The 22,460-nt window shown below is 34.0% G+C and overlaps 1 protein-coding gene across 1 annotated transcript in view; it reads right to left on the bottom strand.

Annotated features, from left to right (window-relative positions):
• The window catches only part of ETNK1 (ethanolamine kinase 1), a 74,582-nt gene that overhangs the window by 13,156 nt on the left and 38,966 nt on the right, over nt 1-22,460 (bottom strand). Inside the window, exons 4-6 of the mRNA XM_082419851.1 lie at nt 18,034-18,176; nt 8,933-9,016; nt 6,995-7,155 (exon numbers count right to left, since the gene is read on the bottom strand). Coding sequence (XP_082275977.1) covers nt 6,995-7,155; nt 8,933-9,016; nt 18,034-18,176 — 388 coding nt within the window. The remainder of the gene's footprint in view (nt 1-6,994; nt 7,156-8,932; nt 9,017-18,033; nt 18,177-22,460) is intronic.

Here is a 22,460-nt window from a genome sequence, read left to right on the forward strand (position 1 = left end):
AGAGAAAAACAAATATTGTATATTAACGCATATACATGGAACCTAGAAAAATGGTACAGATGAACCGGTTTTCAGGGCAGAAATTGAGACACAGCTGTAGAGAATAAACGTATGGACACCAAGGGGGGAAAGCGGCGGGTAGTGGGGGTGGTGGTGTGATGAACTGGGCGATTGGGATTGACATACATACACTGATGTGGATAAAATTGATGACTATTAAGAACCTGCTGTATAAAAAAATAAATTAAATAAAATTAAAAAAAAAAAGAAGCATACTCACAGATAAAAAGAACAAACTAGTGGTTACCACTTGTGGGGGTGGGCAATATAGGGGTGGGGGAAAAAAGGGTTATCATGGGGTTATATGAAGTCACGTGTGTGATACTTTTAGAAATTGTAAAGCACTATAAAATTTTTTAAATCTTTCATTCAATAAAAAATTATTACAATAAAAAAAATTGGCAGTGTTCTGGTCAGTTCAGTAAAGCTACACAGAAAAGATTGCCAAGCATATGCTGGCTCCTAGTTTTTATGCCTTCTGTGGTTCAGATGCATTTCTTTCATTCTGATTACTTAGGAATACTTATCTCCAGCTTGCTTTTTCCCATTAGTTTCTGTCTACTTTACTGTCTTCAATTTATCTTGTTTAATGACAGATTTTTAAAGCACTTGGTACTTTACTTTTTTAGTCATCATTCTTTTTATATCCCTACTTATTACATCTTATTAGAAAACATATTTTGTTCTGTGTTTCAGTTTTTTCTGCTACATATTTATGAGCCTTCCAATTGGCTTTCTCTTTGAAAGCATTAAACAGAATATTGGTATAAATTATATTGTACATACAAGCAAAAATAAAATAGTTGCATGTGTACTTTTTTAACACTTACATAGATTGATATTTAGCTTACATTTATCTCTACCTATGCATTTTTAGATTAGCTATAATCCACATCCAAATATTTAGACCATCTGTTCTCATATCTTGAAAATGGATTGATCTATATTTTTCCCTACTGGAATCCTACCTTACTATATATCCAGCTTTAATTTTCATATCTTTCTATAGTGGTCAGATTCTACTAAGTTTTACCATTGCACTGTACTCCTTAGCTTTTCTAGGCTGGGACTACACAACACTGCATTAAACAGAGTTAAATATTTGATAATCTAAAAAAAAAAAAAAGTTTCTGATAACACTAAGACTTTACTTCCCAAGAAATACTCTATTCTAACTAGAAATACTATAACTAGAAAAAAATTACTAGGTGTGTGGCTGTAAGCAACTTAATTAACCCCTCTGTACATTTGTTCCCTCATCTGTAAAATGCAAGTGAGATATTATAATTTATAATAAGATACAGACATTTGATCTTCATTCACTGTTCCTGGCTCATAGCTCCTTGGACTTTCCTAAGCATAGAGCAACTGGGAGCATCTTTTGTTATAATATTTGGTCTTTTGTCATTGGTTCCTGAAATAGTTCCACAGCCATAAATGTGAAAGGAATGTCTTTGTTATTCTTAACAAGCCCCTTTCAACCACATGTTAATGAGGTGTCTTTTAGAAAGCCCCTAAACTTGAGGGCTGGTTGCCAGGGAAACTAACCATGTGATTAGAAGGTTGGAACTTTCGGCCCCACCACCTCCAGACTTCCAGGGAGGGAAGAGGGACTGAAAACTGAGATGGCCAATGATTTAATCAATCTTGCTTTGGTAATGAAGCGTCCACTAAAACCTAAAAGGAAGGGGTTTGGAGAGCTTCCATATTTCGTGAACCAGAACCTACGCACATGCTGGGAGGGTGGTACACCTGAAACTCCACAGGAACGTAAGTTCCTACACCCAGGACACTTCCAGACCTCACAGTACTGTACCTCTTCATCCAACTGTTCTTCTGTATCCTTATAATATCCTTTATGATAAACTGGTAAACAAATGTAAACGTTTCTCTGAGTTCTGTGAGCCACTCTAGCAAATTAATAGGCCCCAAGGAGGGAGTTGTGGAAGCCTCCCATTTAAAGCCAGTGGACTTGTGAGTGGCATCTAAAGGGGTGAGGGGGCAGTCTTGTGGGACTGAACCTTTAACCTATGGAATCTGACACTATCTCCAGGTGGATAGTGTCAGACCTGAGTTAAATTTGTAGGACACCCAATCACTGCCTGCTGAGAACTAGAGAACTGATTGGTGTGTGGAAAAAAAACCACATCGGAGCAGCTGGCATACAACAAACATTCAATAAAATGTTAATTATTATAATTATATGAAACCAAAATGACAAAAATGATGGAAGATTTTTTTAAATGGTCTTCTTTCTGTCTAAGGCAGTGTCTCAGGTATTGAAAAGTGATTTATGAGATGAGATGCCTTCCTTCTTTTGAAAGTCTCAATCAGTGGTTCTCAAAGTGGTCCATGAATCCATGGAAGATTCTGAGGCCCAAAACTATTTTCATAATAATACTAATATGTTACTTGTCTTTTCGACTATGTTTACATTTGCAATGATGAAAACGCAATACTGGGTGAAGCTCCTGGTACCTTAACATAAGTCAAGGTAGTGGTACCAAACTGAATTAGTATAGTAGTCTTATTCTTCACCACCACCACACACTCACAGTACAAATCCAGTCTCACTAAAGAATGTCCTTTAATAGTTAAAGTCCTTTAACTATTAATTTTATTAAATCTCCACCCTTGAGTACATGATATTCTGATATTCTGTGGGATGATACAGGAAGTACAGATAAAGCATGGCTGATGCATACCCAAAGCATGAAGGCTGTCTCAAGGAAAACCACATATGACTGAGTTGTGAGCTAAATTCGCACATTTTTAATGGAACATCATTTTTACTTGAAGAACAACTGACATATGAACTAGAGTTATTAGACTTGGGTATTTGGCAGACATTTCTCAAATATAAAAAAGAGAACTTGTCATTTCAATGAGAATAACTGACAGTATTTGTTGCCAATAACAGACTTTGACTATTCAAACTAAAATTAGAACTTTGGAAAATTTGTATTCAACTCTGTGAGCTTATCAGCTTCTCAATAAAGTACCTAAAACTTTTCTGATACTGGTGGTGATATCAATAAATGTGATTTTTAAAATATCATATAATGAGATGTATCAACTTTTAGAAGTTCTATACAGCTCAATAAATCCATATTTTCCAAATGACTAATGAATGACATTCAAATTACAAAATCACGCATTGATAAAAGAACTATTCAAAGTGCAAGATAAACTAATGGAGATTAATGTAATAGAATACAGAAGTTAACTTATGTGTTCAGACTGAACATTACAGTTAACCTTTAAGAAACTATCACTTGCTGAGTTTTGGTGAAGCATCAAAAAAGAATATCCACAATTCTCTGAAAAGGCAAAATACTCCTCTATTCCAACAACCCTATGTGTGTGAAACAGGACTATCTTCATATACTTCAACCGAAACCATACATTGTAAGAGATGAAATGCAGAAGCAAATATGAGAATACAGCTTTTGTTATGCCAGACATTACAGAGGTTTATAAAAGTATAAAAAATTATGTCATCCTTCTCACTGAAGTGTTTTTTGATTTGGAAAATAGCTATTTTTCATTTTTAAAATGCTGTTTATGTTAATATGAGCTTTTTAAAAAAATATGTATTTAATAAATATTTTGAATTTGTTTTAATTTCCAAGATGGTAAATACTGATAATTAAACCATATAAACAAAATCTCGTAGAGGTCTTCAAAAAAGTTTTGGAAGCGTAAAATAAGGTACTGAGACCAAAAAGTTTGAGAACCATTAGTCTTAATCACCTCAGCATATTCTGATGATATAAAAATCATCTGCAAATGGTATCATAATCTCTACCTATTAGGTGGGTTCTGTAGTAGAAAAGACTAAAATCAGGGGACATTCTACACCTAAAAATAACATCAAAACAGCTCTCCCCACCATTTCAAGCAGTGCTGGCAAATGTATTTCTCAGTTTTTATTCATATAGTAATGTAAAATAACTAAATGATTCTATACTAGAGAAGCATTATACATAAAACTTCACTTTTTTGGTAGGTAACACCTTTTATAGGGTGAAAAATTAAAATTTTATATGTAACATTAGACTCATAAACGGATAAAAGGGGAAGTGAGGAAATAGCCCATTTGTCATTTTGCATTCCCAAAAATGGCAAAGAGAGAATATTTAAGTACAAATAATATAATAATCTGTGATTCTATGATTTACTAATTCTACTTCTCTCAGATTTGGAAGTTATGGCTATGTAAGTCTCTCTATCAAAGGGTATTTTAATTCCTAGGCTACCCACACCTGTTGCAAAGAAAAATTAAAAGCTTTATATGGTGAACAAATAACTAAATGAATCCTCAAACTGTTTCCTGAAAACCTCAATATAACTTTAATATTTTACTTAGAAAGAAACTGAAGTCTGCCAACAATGTGTCTAAAAACTCCTCAAAGCTTAAAAAAACCCCTGTATTCCCTATTTGGTTTTGTAATGCAAATACCTACTTTTGTTTGTCATCTCCGCAACATTAATTAATTATAGTAAACAATTAATTAGAAGTGAAATCTTTTAATATTGAGAAGTCTGATCATACCATTTACCAAACATTTATTTATTTAGAACATTACCAAACATTTACCAAACAATAAACATTTACCAAACATTATTTATTTAGAACAGCTACACCTCGATCTTATTCAAACCTCTTTTCTTCCCTTATCAAAACAGCTTTATAACTTATGTATGTGCTGTCTTCTTCATGACAAGTGATTAAGGAAAGAGGAGGAAACAGTATTTAAGACACATCCATAAGGAACAAGAGGAACTTGCCGGAGAATACAGGGAAAAGGGCATTCTAGGTAGAAAGGAATAATATATACAAAAGCATATAGGCTTAAAAACACCCTGGAGTGTTTAGAAAACAAGATGACTCTGCCAGAGAGGAGGTGGGAGGTGAGAAATTTAGTGGGAAATAAGACAATTTGTAGATGCTATCATTTGGATTTCATTCTGTTAAGTCATGGGGAGTCATAAAGTAGGAAAGTGACACAATCAGATTCATAAATTAGATTCTAGTTATTAGAAAGAGCGCTTTTAAAATATACAGTGTGAATTACAGACAGAAAAAACCTGGACATAGGTGAGAGACAAAGGCCTTAATCAAAGGTCATGCAATTAAGGAGAAAGGTTTGGAATTGACAGAATTTGAGAATAGAACCGGAAAAGAGAAAAAATGTGAGAAGAAGAGGAACACATGAAAAAAAATTCTTTCCTGGTTTCAGAATACAGCAACAGAATGGACAGCATTTTAATTAAGTCAAGACAGTACAATAAAGAATAAAGAATGGGACAGAGGATAGGATGCAGAAAATAAAATTCAAGTTTGGACACCTTGTGGTCAAATACTAATGGGACCCTGGATAGATACAGTCAGTACTGATCTGGAGCCTGTCAGTGGGATCATTAACAGAAAGGGCAATAAAAGCCATGGGACTAGATCACCCAATAAAAGTATATAAAGTGGGGAACTCTCCAGTAGTCCAGTGGTTAGGACTCCGTGTTCTCACTGCCGAGGGCCTGGGTTCAATCCCTGGTCAGGGAACTAAGATCCCACAAGCCGTGTGGCATGGCCAAAAATAAAAAAAGTACATAAAGTACATAAAATGAAAGGAGGGAGGCCCCAAATCCGAATATTAGGAAACACTAGCGTGTAAGAGGGTTGGAGGAAGAGTAAGAAGAAAGAGGAGCCAGAGAAGGAGACAAGCAGGAGGGCACAAAAGAGGAAAACCAAGGAAGAATGGGACCACAAAAATTAACGAAAAAAAAATTGGAATCAATGGAAAATAATGTCAAATGCTATGGACAGATCAAGTAAGATAAAGACTGAAGAGTTTTAACTGGATTTAGCAATTATGTCATTATTGTTAAGGAAACCCTATATTCTCTACTTTAAGATCATGCTTAAATAGAATAAATAGAAACAGCAGGCATCCTAGGACGAACTGGAGAGCATGTCATTAATTTAACCAACAGTTCTACTCAAAATAGACATCAGAACAGCAGGTAAAGAAGCCACCTTTCAGCACACCTCTTACTTAAGATGTATTCTGTATGGCTCTGGGGGAATGCTGCTCTTAAGACTATGGAAACAGTACACCTGTGAGCCACCAATAGGGTCTTTTTTGTGAAGACTACATAGCAAATATTCCCCATGTCAACTGCAGAGAATTATATTAAAACTAAAAAGAAGTAGTAGCTAAAATAACTTCAACCCAGTATTCAATTTAATTGTCTCAACACCTTAGCTGAAAGCTCATTCTAATGGCATCACGTCATTCTCAAAAGGTAATTTAAATGAACTAAAATTTGAAAGCGTAAATGCATTTAGAGTAAAGAGAAGTGGGTCTTGAAAATAATAAAGCATTACAATATCAAAGATGCAGGAAATAACTGCTTATCAAAAGAAGGTCAGTAAGACAAAATACTGGTGGTTATGAAAACATAATTCTACTAGTCCTTCCAATCTACTTTTATCGTGTTAACATGATATGTTAACATGTTCACATGTGATGATTAAATGTATTGTGGAAAAACCTTACTACCCATAAGTCTGTCCTTGATTATGTTTTTCATAACATAAAGAAAGAGAATTAGATATTAAAAAAAACTACTTCACACATTAATCCTAACTCTAACTAGAATCCATTCATTAAACAAATAATTTCACTGAGCACTTAACCATGTGGCTAGGCATTGTTGTTCTAGGGGCTGGGGATATAGCAGTGAATGAAACAAAATTTTTGTCCTCAAAAGCATTACAGTGGGGGAATTTTAAACAATCTCATTTTGTCATTATTTTAAACAAATAAGTTCACAAAACTCAAAATGGGGAACTGTTTAAAAAATGATGAAAATTTTTAGTTTTTAACATTATATCAAGAATCTTTCATTAATTGTTTAAATTTAAACTTACCAATGCAAACTGATTGACTTGAATGAAGAGTATTTCTACTTCCTTTTCAGTAACTTCAGACCCAAAACCCTTATATTCTTTGTAGGCTTCAAGGTAAGAACGCAGCCACTGGTCCTGCAGTTCTCTGTCTGGATAAAGACTATAGTCTACATCACTCACACCTAAAATAGAAAAGAAAGTACACTGAGATTTTTAAGAACATATTACACATCTTCTGCAAACTTTAATAATCCCTACCATCTACATATGTTTTCAGAAAAAAATTATTAAATGTTTCCATTTTGGGCTGAAATACTAGATATTATTAAGTAAATAGCATTTATTAGAATAATAAACCAATCATAATATATTCCAAATTAAATTCTAACGCACAGTACAGTTGATCACTATAATCAATTCTCATTGCCTCAGTTTTTCCTCAAAGTATGAAGCTTGCTTGAACCACCTGCATCAGAAGCCACAAATCTTCGATTTTAATAAGTACCTCAGGGGATTCTTATGAGATTCTTATGCACACTAATATCTAGAGCATTTCCTAGAACTGTGGCTCTAAAGCTTCTTTAACCATTTCTCACAGAGTAAGAAATACATTTTTATATTGAAACCTTATACACACACCTGATACTAAATTTCACAGAACAATATTTACCCTAACTACACCTTCCAATTCTGATACATTCTATTTCTTTTCCGTTCCTTGCTTTAATTACCCCACATATCTGATCTCATGATGTATAGTTTGAAAAATACTAATCTAGTTCATAGTATTTTGCCTAGCCTTCAAGGTTCTTCCTAAGTTGATCCAAACTTACTTCTCTGGTCTTATGACACTCTATTCTCCTTCATGGATTTTATATCCTACAGAAATAGGTATACTCATCTTGAAGATTTCTTCCTTCTTCCTGCAGTGGCCTCTCTTTCTCTTCTATCTGCACATCCAAACTCTACCTAACTTTTTCAATTTTTTTCTACACAAAATCATATTAAGATCACTCTTCTGTATCCACAGCAGTGACTATCCATATTACTAACATGGTGATATCTCATTATATGCACAACTGCTTTCCCTTCCTATAGATATTTATGTACAACATGTATGTGGGGATATGGCATGTATAGAGGCTTGGTGGAGGGAAATAACTGAAAACATGTAAACTAAAACTTTCTCCCACCTCTCTTTACCCAGTCTGATAACTTAGAAGTATATGAAAATACATGAATACGTAAATATATAAAAATACAAATTCAGCAATGAAAAGTTCCTGCTAGGTATAAACCATCCAGGGGAATTCCCTAATCTTCACTATTTTAGAGCATTTCATGTTTCTAAATATAGCCATAAAATGTATTTTAAATTAATTATACTTACATTAAAAAAACTTAAACTTTTATCTTTGATGGTAATAAAAGATTATTTTCAGGGGTAAAAATGACCAGGTTTTCAATTATTCATAGCCAATGAAAAAAAAAAAAAATTCTTGAGCTCTTTAGTTAAACAACATTCCAAAAGCCCAAGGACACAATAGAAACAGCAAAGGCTTTTAAATGATTAAAAAGTTGGTTTCAAATCTTAGTTCTTCGCATTTTACTGTGACCTTGGTGAGTTACTTTACTCATTTGTAAACTGGGAATATTACCCAACTTGTTGTGTAGAAAAAATCAGATGAGATGAGATTTACGAAGCAACTATGTCAATTCTTAACAAAAGTCACACACAAAAAAGCCACAATCATTATTTTCCTTAAGAAATTAAGGAAGAGGTCATCACCTCTTTCCTCCAATAATAAAGAAAAACCAAAAAGGTCAGGAAGAAAATAAAAATTGTTGCTCCTACCCCCAGTTGATCTTCTTTAAAGAAAAGGAAAAACAATTCGAAAAGCACCCTTTCAAAATTATATATGCTACTCCATTAGAGGAACATGTTCCTCTAGATTTTACCTGCAAATTCATTGAAATGATTTCCAATATCATATGCCAGGTAGTTGTATCCAGAATATTCATAATCAATGAACTGTACATCACCTATGTGAGACACAAAAACAGAGACATAAGAAATCACATATAGGATCAGAAAATCCCTATGCTATTTATAATTAAATAGCTTCCAATATTTTGTCTCATTGTACGTGCTTGGTTACATGCACTTCTGAGACAATACAGGGTAAGGCTGTGAATTTTATGGCAATGAGCTTTACAAAATTCAAATTATTTATGTGCGTCAACAGCTTCTTTGTGAACATTAATGTCCACTACACTAAAGAAAAGTCAAAATACAGTCATTCTCCAAGTTCAAACAAAAGCAAAATATGTCTTTAACCACATGGGGGCATCAGTTACTTAAAAATTCAAGTTTAGTTAGAAATGAAAACTATCTTTGGAAACTTAATATCTATGCAACTTTAACAAAAAATTAATCTATGATACTCCAACAGTGAATTGACAAGCTAATCTATATACGGAAATAAAATACAGACTTTCAAAGACTTGAATTCTGAGAACCCTGCACTTACGTTATAACACTTGCTGATCAGTGTAACAACATGCCTAATTTAAGAAGTTAGTTGCTATCAAACTCTTACATATTCCTGGAATGCTACATAATTAATGTTTCCAATAGCATATTTGAGCAGCCTTAAGGTGGTTGTTTTATCATTTAAAAAGAGCAAAGGTATAGTTGCTTTTAAATATTTTTTTAATTTGAGAAATTTTTACATAAACTAAAGAGATTCTTATTCTAAATTAGTGCTAAATATAGATACAGGTATGTGTATTTCATTATAATTCTCCAAAGACTATCCTGTTCCGCCTGTCCAAGGGACAAACTCCTGCTTAAGAATACTTCATTTTCGAGTACTGAGTATTAGAGAGGGTTTGACTCAACAGAGATATAGGTCCTATTTTTTAAAAGACGAGAAAAAGAGAGAGAGAAAGAGAGACAGAGAGAAACATTAGAAAAAAAAAAAAATCAAAATGGGTCACTGTCTACATCAAGGGATCACAAACTCAAAGGCTAACAGGGCTCAACAGTTAAAACAGATACATGAACAGAGATGGCTGTAAGAATAGTTTCTAAGCTGCTGATATTGAGAAAATGCAGAGCATATGTCTAGTTACATTATCTTTTAAAACATCAAGCTGAGGTAACAAAACAAACTTCTGGTTTATACACACTGGCTTTTCCCAGATAAAAGAGCTTTTGGACTGTCATGTGTCATACAGATTTATATGTTTAATCTGGGGATGTATGTTGATCATATTCAAACTCAGAAAAAGAGAATTATATGACGAAAAATGTAATGGCAAGTGGAGTATTTTAGACAAAAGCAAAAAAATTTAATGTAATTGTATTTAATATTTAATTCAAAATTTTTATAATAGTCAAGTCTAGAGTAAAATAAGTGAGATCATCAAAGTATAAAAGCCCAGTTACCAAAATCTATATGCATATTGACAAAATAATATAAGGTTTTTAAAAGTTGGTGACTACATAAACCACTGCAACTCAACCAGTTTAAATTCCTGAATTCACAAAAACTATTCCACAGAAAGTCTTAAAGTTAACCAAATCACTTCACTAAACTGCAGAATGGGAAGACAGAACAAGCTTTAACCAAATCACTTTACTAATAAGCTCCAAAATGAAAAGTCAGAACATATTTTAAAATTTTTTTCTAGGTACCCTTGGGAATGAGAGAGTAAAGACCACCATCATGACGAAATACTGTGCAGCCATGATAAAAATTTCATTTTCAAAAATTATTAAATGACCAGGAGAATTACAAATGTTATATGAAAAAAGACACAAAATAGTAAACACAGTGATCCAAATTATTAAAATATTATGCCTGAAGAGAGGAAAAAAGAAAAAAAAAACATAATGCACAGGGGGAAAAAGATGAATGGAAATAAAACCAAAACAAAATGTTTCTACTAGTTTCATTTCAGATGGTAGACAAGTGACCTTTTTTCCTTTCTTCTTTGCAATAAACATTACTTTTAGGAGGAAAAAAAAATGACAGTTTAAAAAGATTAAGATGAATAAGAGACTAAACACGATTTGGGAAATACCTAACCACCCAGCCTTCAAGAAATCAGGATTCCAGAGGATTTACTAAGTTGTATTACTGAGCCAACCAAACAGTTTTAATAAACAATGTTTTAAATTGCAGCTGTTGATTGCTTTAGCTCTTTTAAACACAAATTCTTGTAGAGCTCATATTAACGGTTACATGCCAATAAAAATACACAGCCCAGTCCTGAAGCTTACTTTTGCCACATAAACAAAAGCTTCAATTTCAATTTTCAAAATTATATTTAGAATTTGGCAAACATAAATAAAATGGCAGGTAAAACATGCCTGCTTATAAATACAATTTAAATAAAGCATAGATCATTTTAACAAAAGTTAAAATCTGTTTCAGTATGAAAATTTTAGCAATGACTTTTTGTAGTAGCATTAATTCATTAAAACTAGCCTTTATTTTTAAATGCTATGTTGAGTTTATAAATAATGAAATTTTAAAAATAAGAAAATGAAGCTAACAAGATACAGATGAGGCTGTTACCAGGCTCCGTGCATGTGAACAAGTGATGCGATAAACCTCCAGTCAGTGCGTTTAAGAAGCACGGGTGCGCCGCCACATGGCAGCAACAATGGCATACCTAATCTGTAGCAGATGAAGAAAATTTGGCAAACTCACATTTTACAAGACACAAAGCTTAAAAGGAAAAAAAATTTTTTTTAATCTGCATTAACTATTCTTTTCAAACAACTGCAAACAAAGTGGAACTCAACCTTAAATTTAATCTTCTGCAACAAAGTAAAATTAAAGAGGCCTGCTTCCCTTATTTCGGGTGCCAGAAAAATCAAATTACTGGAAAATGCTTTCCTACCAAAAAAATGCACTGAACATTTTTCTTCTACAAATTTAACTTCTGAATTCTAAAATTTCCAATTATTTAGAGGAACATCCACATCACTATTAATAATTAATAGCTCATATGGCATGACTATCTTGTTAATTCTTTAAGATATGAATTTTTAATTGGGGATTCAAGGGTGGAAAGAAAATGAGAATACTCCCGAAAACTTTACGCAAAATTTTATATAGGCAGATTCTGAGGGGATTCTCAATTTTCCAGATTCTCAAGGGATCCTTGACCTCTAAAAAGTAAAGCATTGCTTTAAGAGCTAAGACTATATTTTATCTGTATATAATTAGCACACTCACTAGCACACAATGGGTAAAGCATAAGATTACTGAATAAAACTATAATCTGAATTTTCAAAAGCTACATTTTTCTTTTTTTGTTTCGTACGCAGTAATGAAATCCACACTCTACTGAGTTAAATTGTTCAAATCTCAGGACAGTTTAAACAATATTTAAAGTACTTTAAAACCAAAAAAATTAGCTTATTAACTAAGGCTATATAATTCACATGATACATTCATTTGGACTCCTTTTATGTATTGTTGTTACGGAGAAAAGGATAAAGATGAAAAGCAAAATAACCAATATGAGAAACTGAAAATGTTTCCAACTCACTCTACTTGCTCTACAGTGTTATGTAAGGCAGAAAGAGAACAAGAGAGAAAAAGTAACCATGATTACACTAATGTTGGCAAAATGCTCTCTATTACACAGAAAAAGGAAGTATTCTGTTCTGGGAAACTTTCGCTTCATCCCTTACTCTAGCGTCCAGTAACTTTACCCTGGACGTGTACACCTTCACCACACAGCACTCATCATTCTGAATGTAAACTTCTGTATTGTGATCTGACTTGCCCACTACATGGCACATGGCTTCCTGGAGAGGCTGTAGGTCCCTTCCACTTCTCCTTATGCAATCCACAGAGCAAATCCTAGCACACAGGAAGTATTCAAATGCTAGTGAAATAAATGGAGGTTTTGCAGAAAATGCTCAGACACAATGATAACACGTTTAAATGGCAGCGGGGGAGAAGCATGAAATACTGAGGAACAAAATATGGCATTTCTGACATTCTTATTCCAGTATATGATTGAACATACAGTGGCACTGAATGTATGAGTAAAGAAAAAACACTGAACTAGTAACTATTTTAGGTAGCTCTTCCTTGATAGTTCAGGTTTTTACAGTGCATTTAAAGTTTTTTATTACCTGATTTAGGGTTATTTTATTTTATACTAAATAGTGATCCAGACTACAAGTTAAAACAAGGTTAAGATTATCCTTCATAAAAATTCCACCCTGGAAAATATAGGTTAGCAAATAAAAAAATAAATTTAAATTTTAAAATAAAACAAAAAACTCTTGTTAAAATATCAATAAAATAACCACAACCATATCAATGCCTTTTCATGAATAATAATAAAGTGGATAAGATTTAGAGTCAATCAAGTGACTAAGAATGGTGACTCACCCATTTTCTATTTATATCGTTTTATTTAAAACTCTAAAGAAAAACCTGGCTTACTCTGTAATTCCCAGAAAAGCTTCCTTTTTCTTCCACTCATTTGTATTTCCTTAAATAGCTGTAAATCAGCTTCTTGCATTTGCTGACAGAGAAAATAATCAATGGCAGCCATTTTAAGTAACATATTAGGTCTTCAAGTGAGCTTTTTATGAAGCTTTTATGAATGGGGGAAAAGGAGAAACAAAACAGCCACCAATAAACATTCTGACAGAGCACCAAGACATGAGACAACAAACTCAAAAGCTTTAGCAATTACTTCTAACATGTGAGCAGTTAAAGGATTAGCTGAAATTAAAATATTAGATTTGAAGTCAGTCAATAAGCAATACTGAAATTTGTTCTACTTAGTATAAATTCTTTTTAATTAATTGCTGATTAATTTAAAAGATGACTGATATAAGTCTTATCTTACAATTCTGGAGCGAGAACCACTGCTTTTGGTTTTACTATTATATAACAAATTCTATCATCATATCATTAAGTATACTTTTCTTACCTTTTTAAGATGTCATTTCACTGAAGCCAAGGAATGGGCTGCTGTCTTACCAACCACCTAATTCCTGGCACTGACTAACTTTTCAAAAATCTTGGCAGCTACCATCAGCTTCAGAAAGGAAGCTTACTCTTCTCCCATATTCCTGAGTCCTGTCAACTGACATGATGAAAACAAGTAGAAGCAGTATTTCTTCTGTGATGCCTACCAGTTCTGTAACATTCGCAGGTGAAAATGCCTATAAACTGCAGAGTGCTCACGGTCTGTGTGTGTGTATATATGAGTACGTATATACACATATACATATATACACTTTTAAACTTTAAATTAATCACTCAAGTTATAGTTAAGATAGAATCTGTAAATTGCACTTAAAGATAATCTGAATTGTCATCGCATACCAATGAGTCATAAATCCTCTGGCTTATACTGATAGTAACCATTTTCACTTTTTCAGAATCAGATACATTTTGTATAATGCTTCTCCTATAATCATGATACAGGGGTTGGCAAACAATGTGTTCTCAAGCCAAATCCAGCCCAGTGCCTGTTTCTGTAGACAAAGTTTCATTGGAACACAGCCACACATATTGGTTCATGAATTATATGAACAGTATATGGCTGTGTTTGTGCCACAACACAGATCTGAATAGTGGAAACAGAGACTATAACATGGGACGAAAAGTCTAAAGTATGTACTACATAGCCCCTTACAGAAAATGTTTGCCAACTCCTATCATGGTATAATAGCTGCAACGGAGAGCTGCTAAGCACCTAGTCTGGTGCTATTTACATTATATGCATCATCTAAAATCTTTCCAGGAACCATCTGAAGTAGATTTCATCTCCTAAGTTTCAAATAAAGCAAATAAAAGTTCTGGACTATCAACAGTATAAGCACTTCCTAGAAATCTGTTAAACATGCAGAGTCCTAAGTCCATCAATAGAAATTCTTGTTCAGATGGTCTTGGATGGAGCCCAGAAACCTACATTTTCCCCAAGTACCCTAGGTGATTCTGGTGCAGATAGTAAAGGATCAAATATAAACACTTAATGAAGAGATAAAATGACTTGTCTAATACCACCTACTTCCATATGTGATTAAGCAGGGATGTGAACACTAGTGTGCTTGGTTCCAAAATGTATATTCTTTTTGACTTCTCTTTTAAGTTACTTAAGAGTTTGATTACTCTTTTAAGAGTAATATATCTGCTTGTAAGAGTTACTTAGAGATTTTTAATCTAGTTACAACATATAAAAATCGAATTTACTACGTTTGAAAAGTACATGCAGAGACTTCAAGATGATCCAATATAAATTCATGAAGTTTAACTAAAATTTGTACTTCCAAGAAATTAAGGGTCTGAAACACACTATAGAGAGATACTGAGCTTGATGATGCAAAGGCTAGTCCCGTGGCTTTCATCTTGTTATTTTTATATATATCATAGGTGGATACAAAATGGTGAAGTCCTGACCTCAAATCACATGAATGATTTAACAAGTGATAACAAATCAAACACATCTGTGAACATAATATATAGCTTAATCATTTATTCTTTGTAGAAACCATTTTAATTTGAAAAGACTTAACACTTGGCTTTTAGATGCTATAACAAAGTAACAAGTTCAGGTAAAGAACTTTGCAGTGCACATTTCTAATTTTCATGATCCTCCTTGATATTGCAATTATAAGTACTAATACTATGCTACAGCTCAAATATATATATTTTCTGCTTATTAAACTTACTAAATTTACATAATTTACCTTGTATAAAGTATGAGGCATTGCTACTTCTCCTTGTAACTAAAGACAAATATGTCATAGTCACATTACTTCAAAACCATTAGCTCCTAATTTGAAACAGAGTAAGATAATAATAAAAAGAACAAGCTTCTTGCCACATGGTCATGAGTTTCAGATTTTACCTGAACAACATTCCAACCATGTTTTCTTAATGCTTATGTAGCAACTAATCACATAGGAATTGATTTTTTTAATGGATGCCACAAAGTCCAAAGTAGCCCTCCTAACGGACAGTATAAAGCCATTGGTAAGAAAAAAAGAACAGAATATCACCACAACTAACATACAAACATAACCACAAAGACAAGAAGAAACAAATGGTACATAACAGACTTCTATGAAGAAGGGCAAACTCTAAAAACTCTATCAACATATTTACACTTGTTGAACTGTGAGTTTTATTCTTCTGTGTAGGGAAGAAAACTTAGACACAAAAGTATGATTTAGGTAACTCGTGGTAAAGTAAACAATGACAACCTTGAACTCTTAAAGCCAGACGGAAGCATAACTATTTTATTTGAAAATATGAGAACTTTTCATATCACCAATCAGTAGTTTAGATAGGCAACTGGTTAAATAAAAAAAGCAAAAATTAATTTTTTTACCTAAGACATAGTAATCTGATTTTTTTGGTCCCTTATGTTTTAGATTATAAACAAGTTTGTTCAGTGAAATGAATATTCAAAAGAAACTTATAAAATAAAAATATGAAAAGTTAAAATTATATTCCAAAGGAAATAACAGATTCTCTTGATTAACTTGCAGTTAAAAATAAAGCTGAGTGTCCACTTCAAATGTAAGATGAAGACCCTCACTTGAAATTCCATTATATAAAATAATGTTATTAGATCTTGCACTGAACTTAAAAGCTAATATACATCACTTTAATGCATAACTAATACTCTAGTCTCACAAATGGCATTGAGATTTGGTTACTAGTATATAATGTAGTACATATATACTATGACAATTATATATAATAAATGGATAATAATAAATTAAAGGGCACTGTCAAGTACTTAATGTTTTGGGGTACACCTGAAGTTTTCAAAAAACGATTCCACACAGACTTCAAGACATTCAAAATAAAGATGTTAGCTCAGAAAATTTTTTAAAAATAGAATCTCTAATCAGATTAAAGCATCAAATATAAAAGGTACTTAAGTATGTTTTTGAAAATATGTGCTTCAGTCTACCACCCTTGACAGTGTTCTTTGGTTAGTTTTCTTCAAATTAAAGTCAGTTACAAATATTAAAAGCTTTTGCATTAGAACAGTCTCAGCTTACAATCTGATAAGAATGGTCATAAATAGTATTTAACATAATATGACCACTTAATCAGAATTCATTGGCTTCAATATCTTCACAACAGCACACTTTTAATTCAAAATAATCTTCCAAGTATGATACCTATCTTCAAAATTGGTTTCCTACAAAATGCAATAGCTTCAAAGTTTCAAACAGACTTTTTGAATTAATACTAATCTTTCAACCAAAATTGCGTTTTAAAAATGTCAATGTAGTACTGAAGGGCACCTACCGTTTTAGCAACCAAACCTCAAACCACTTTATCCAATAATATAATACAACCAAGTGTTTCTTAACTATAAAAACATAGAGAATTTGAATACAGCAAGATAGGAACAATCCCAAAAAACAATTCACCAAAAAGTTCACTGACCATCTCAAAAAATGTTAAAAACAATTTACTAAAGTGTCTTGATTATTACTTTAGTAGATAAAATTTCAGCAACTATAAATAAAATTTCCTCCATCTGTGGCTCTCTCCTTAGCATCAAAATATCTAACAAATCAGTATAATAAACAGGTAATGGGAAACCTGGAGACATATTTGCTTCTAATACTGCTGTCCCCCCTAACACTCAAAAAATTTCTATATTTATAAAACAGTGCAATGTCAGCTGGTTTTTCAATAACCCCCATTACAAGCAGGTGCATTTTCAAACCATTAACTACCAAATATTTACAATTAAATTCATAAACAAAGTAATTTTATCATTTTTCATTTAAAACTCTAACAGAAAAACCAAAAACTGTTTCTAATAAACCAATTCTAAGAAACATATTTTATACAACTATGCAGAGAATATATATTCCTAATTTAGCACAGTTACTGTGACTTTGTAACCAAAAGAAAATGTTGAAGACTGCACACGTTTTTAACCCTTGCGTTTGAATTAAATTTATTGACACAAAGATCAAAGGATTGTTAAGAACATGAAGAAAAAAACTTTACTCACTGCTAAAGTCAAACACCTACCTTGTTTCTCATTGTAGATTATATTCTTACACAACAGATCATTATGGCAAAGCACAACAGGTGAGCCCAGGTTAGAAAGAATCTTCTTCATCCAAGTCATTTCTTCCTGAAGAATCTGAGAGCTTGGGATATCACTTAGGAACCTTTCAGTTTTTTAAAAAAAAAAGAGTTATATCTTATTTATATTAATGGCAACATTTTTTAAAGTTTCATTAAGGAATAAAATCTTCTTTTCTTTTCTTTTTGGTCATATAGAACTTATTTTTTTCCTTCTAGTTTTATTAAGATATAATTGATACACACAGCACTGTGTAAGTTTAAGGTGTACAGCATGATTTGACTTACATACATCATGGAATGATTACTATGATAAGGTTAATGAGCCGCCATCATCTCACAAAGATACAAAATAAAAAGAAAAAAACTATTTTTTTCTTGTAATGAGAACTCATGATTTACTCTCTTAACAACTTTCATATATAATGTAGAGCAGTGTTAATTTATCATGTTTTATATTACATCCCTAAGTACTTATTTATTTTGTAACTAGAAGTTTGAACCTTTTGCCTACTTTCATCCAATTCCCCCTTCCCCATACCCCACCTCTGGTAACCACAGATCTGATCTCTTTTTCTCTGAGTTTTGTTTGTTTTTGAAATATAAATGACCTGCAGCACTATGTTACTTCCTGGTGCATGACACAGTAATTCTGTATTTCTATACATACCAAAGAAAATCTATTTTTAATAAGTTCTTTCCATTTAAATGCACAGACTTCTGAATTAAAACAAGCCAATTATTCTAAAGATTAGAATAAAGAAAAACCATTAAAAAGAACTTAAACATGAATAAAAAGAAACAGAGCAACAGTTAAAATGCAGGGCAGAAAAGTAAAAAATGTATCAGTACAAAATGGGATGAGGGAATAATATATATATCTAACAGCTAACAATTACTAACACTATTCTAAATGTCTTATATTTATCTCCATTTTATAGATGGGGGAAACCAAGACACAAAGAGTTTAATAAAAAGAAGTTTAAGTATATTATTTAAAATTACAAAGATAGTCCATTAAAGAACTAAAACATCTATTTCAAGCTTGGAAGGGTGAATATAGTACAAATCAGCTAAAGTCACATTTGAAAGTCAATAGATATTATCTACTATTGATAAATCAACTCATTATTTTATGATAATCATACAATCGTTAATCATATAAAATTATGATACTATCATATGGTAACCACATCATAGAATACTCATCTTTACAGAGAACTGCCTCAGTAGTCAGGCTGGGAAGGGTGAGAGTTGGTACGGCAAGAAGGATTAGTGATCATGGCTTTTTATCCTACACTCTTTTCTGTACTATTTATTGTGCTGTATTTGTAATAATTTGATAAAAATACAATGGAACAAAAATAGGGTGCTACTACTAATTCCTCAATAGCACCACCATCAGGCTTACAAAATAAGTTCTCTTCATTCTTTCTCTATATCATCTCTCAAATTACCCCTTACATTTCCATTTTATAACACAAAAAGGATTCTGTATCACTGAGTTTACTTTAATGAATTTGCCTATGGCAATAATAGGATTTCAAAGGATTATTAACATAATTACAATCATATACAGACAAAAAGGAATGGAAGAAAATATGAAACATATTTTTAATATTTTAACTGTTTTTAATGTTTTAGTTGTATATTTTCTGTTGGGGCAAGGTTCTTTCATTATTTTCCACACTGCCTCTCCAGCTTTACCCAAGTATCACTAACCTCAAGCATTTGAAGTAACCTTCTCTGAATAATAATAATAATAATAATTTTTAAAATAGCAGCTAACATTTATTTAGCACTTATATGGCCAAGCACGGTTCTAAGAAATTTGTATATGCCAACTCAATTAATCCTCACAGTACCCCTAAAAGGTAAATATACTACCTTTGTTATTTCTGTTTTATGGAAGAAGAAATAGGTAATCTGTCCAAGGTTACACAGCAGAACTGAGATTTGATCCCAGGCAGTCTGGCTCCAGTCTTGTACTCTTAATCCATACAGCACCATACTGCCTCTCAACTCTGCACCACTGCCATCTACTTATTTTAAAGTGATTTTTCCCAAAATTTTTCAATAAAATAGCTATTTCAAAAGAGAATTTTTTTTGTTTTTTATGTTATCACTTTCTGAATGTCCAGTACACCGGACAAACTTCCAGGTGTCTGCCTATCTCAGTTAAAGGGGTATAATATCCCTATCCATTCAAAGTTTGACAAACTACATGTAAATAAAGCACACACAGAGTGAGTCAAACTAATCTTTGAAATAATCAAGCTCAAAAGAATATAGCTATTTTCCACTAATGAATTATAAAAAATTAAAAGAAACGAGAAAAAAAAATCCACAGGTCCTGCTTACCTCCATTGTTCTTAAAACAAAGACTTCCTGAATACAAAAGCTGAAATCTTCATGTACGCTTTAGGTATAAAGACAAAATAAAATTTCCAATTTTGGTACTAGTATTAATCACACTATGTAAAAACACGTTGGGTGTAGTTTCTGAGGCCCGTGCCCCCGAGTATTTCAGAAGGTCCTAGCAGGACTGTGCTCTGGGTGTTTGTCCAGAGCGGCTGAGATGGTGGAGGAGGAGGAGGAGGAGGACTCTGAGCTCACCTGCTCCCACTGGCGCATCAAAATTACAAATACCTACAGAGCTACTTACTCGTGATGAGAAAGACCAGAAGACTGGCACAAAAGATTCTTTAAAGGTATAAAGAAGAAGCCACGGGCTTCCCTGGTGGTGCAGTGGTTGAGAATCTGCCTGCCAATGCAGGGGACACGGGTTCGAGCCCTGGTCTGGGAAGATCCCACATGCCGCGGAGCAGCTGGGCCCGTGAGCCACAATTACTGAGCCTGCGCGTCTGGAGCCTGTGCTCCGCAACAAGAGAGGCCGCGACAGTGAGAGGCCCGCGCACCGCGATGAAGAGTGGCCCCCGCTTGCCGCAACTAGAGAAAGCCCTCGCACAGAAACGAAGACCCAACACAGCCAAAAATAAAAAATAAAAAAATAAATAAAGAAGAAGCCACAAGAAGACGAGCAGAAGGGGCAGAGACGCAGCACAGTCAAGACCCATACCCCTGGGTGGGCGACCCACAAATGGGAGGATAATTACAATTGCAGAGGTTCTCCACAGGAGAGAGGACAAGCCCCACAGCAGGATCCCTAGCCTGGGGACTCCTGCACTGGGAAGACATTTGGCTTTTTAAGGGCACACTTTCAGGAGAACTAGAGGGCTGTGGGAAACAGAGACTCCACTCTTAAAGGGCATATACAAAATCTCACACACTCTGGCATCCAGGTCAGAAGCAGTAATTTGAAAGGAGCCTGAGTCAGACCCACTCGTTGATCTTCAAGAGCCTCCTGGAGAGGCAGGAGGCAAATGGAGCCCACCCTTGACTAAGAGACACTGGCCGCAGCCATTTGGGGGAGCTCATTCTACCAGGAGGACACTCGCCCTGGTAAGTGCCATTTTGGAATCCTCCCTCTAGCTTACTGGCACCAGGACCCAGGCCCGCCCTGGCAGGCCAAGTTTTAGGACCCCTTGGGCCCCTCAGGCAGCATCCAGGGATCTTGCCCCACCCACCAGCAAGCTGACACCAACTTCCAGGACATGCTGGACACCAAAGCCAGCTGTGCCAGGAACCAGCTCTGCCCACTGGGGGTCTAATACCAACTCTGGGGAACCCCAGGGCCCTGCAGCCAGAAACGCTGGGACCTGGCTCCACCCAGCAGCAGACCAGCACTAGGCCCAGGACCCTCTGGGATCTGGGCCCTTTCCATCAGCAGGCCAACACTACATCCGGGACCTCTGGTCCCACAACCTGCCCTCCAGACCCAGTTCTGCCCACCAGAAGGCCAGCACTAGCCCCCTTGACCCTGCTGCACGTTGTACATGAAAGTTGTTAAGAGAGTAAATCCTAAGGGTTCTCATCACAAGGAAAAATAATTTTTTCTACGTCTTTATTTATGATGGATGCTCACTAAACTTACTGCAGTAATCACTTCATAATGCATATAAGTCAAATCGTTATGCTGTACACAGACTTACACAGTGCTGTATGTCAATTATATCTCAATAAAACTGGAAAAAAAAAACATGTTTATACACTTTGGATTCTCAATACTGATTTACACATTTTTCTATATAGGAAATGAAATACCTTAGTCACTCTGAACCTGAAGTCCTACAAAAGCTGAGACTCCAGTAAATGAATTTTCAACCTCATGAGACTTAAATAGTCACAGGAAACTAAAACCCAAACTTTTTCACACTCCAATATTACTACACTGTCCCAGTATAGATCTCTAGGCCCCTTCAAAACAGGCTTCCTTTGGACAGAAGGAATTTTTTTAAAAAGGTCTCTAT

The sequence above is a fragment of the Balaenoptera physalus genome (genome assembly GCF_965194825.1).
Source record: "Balaenoptera physalus genome assembly, chromosome: 13".
NCBI classification, from domain to species: domain Eukaryota; kingdom Metazoa; phylum Chordata; class Mammalia; order Artiodactyla; family Balaenopteridae; genus Balaenoptera; species Balaenoptera physalus.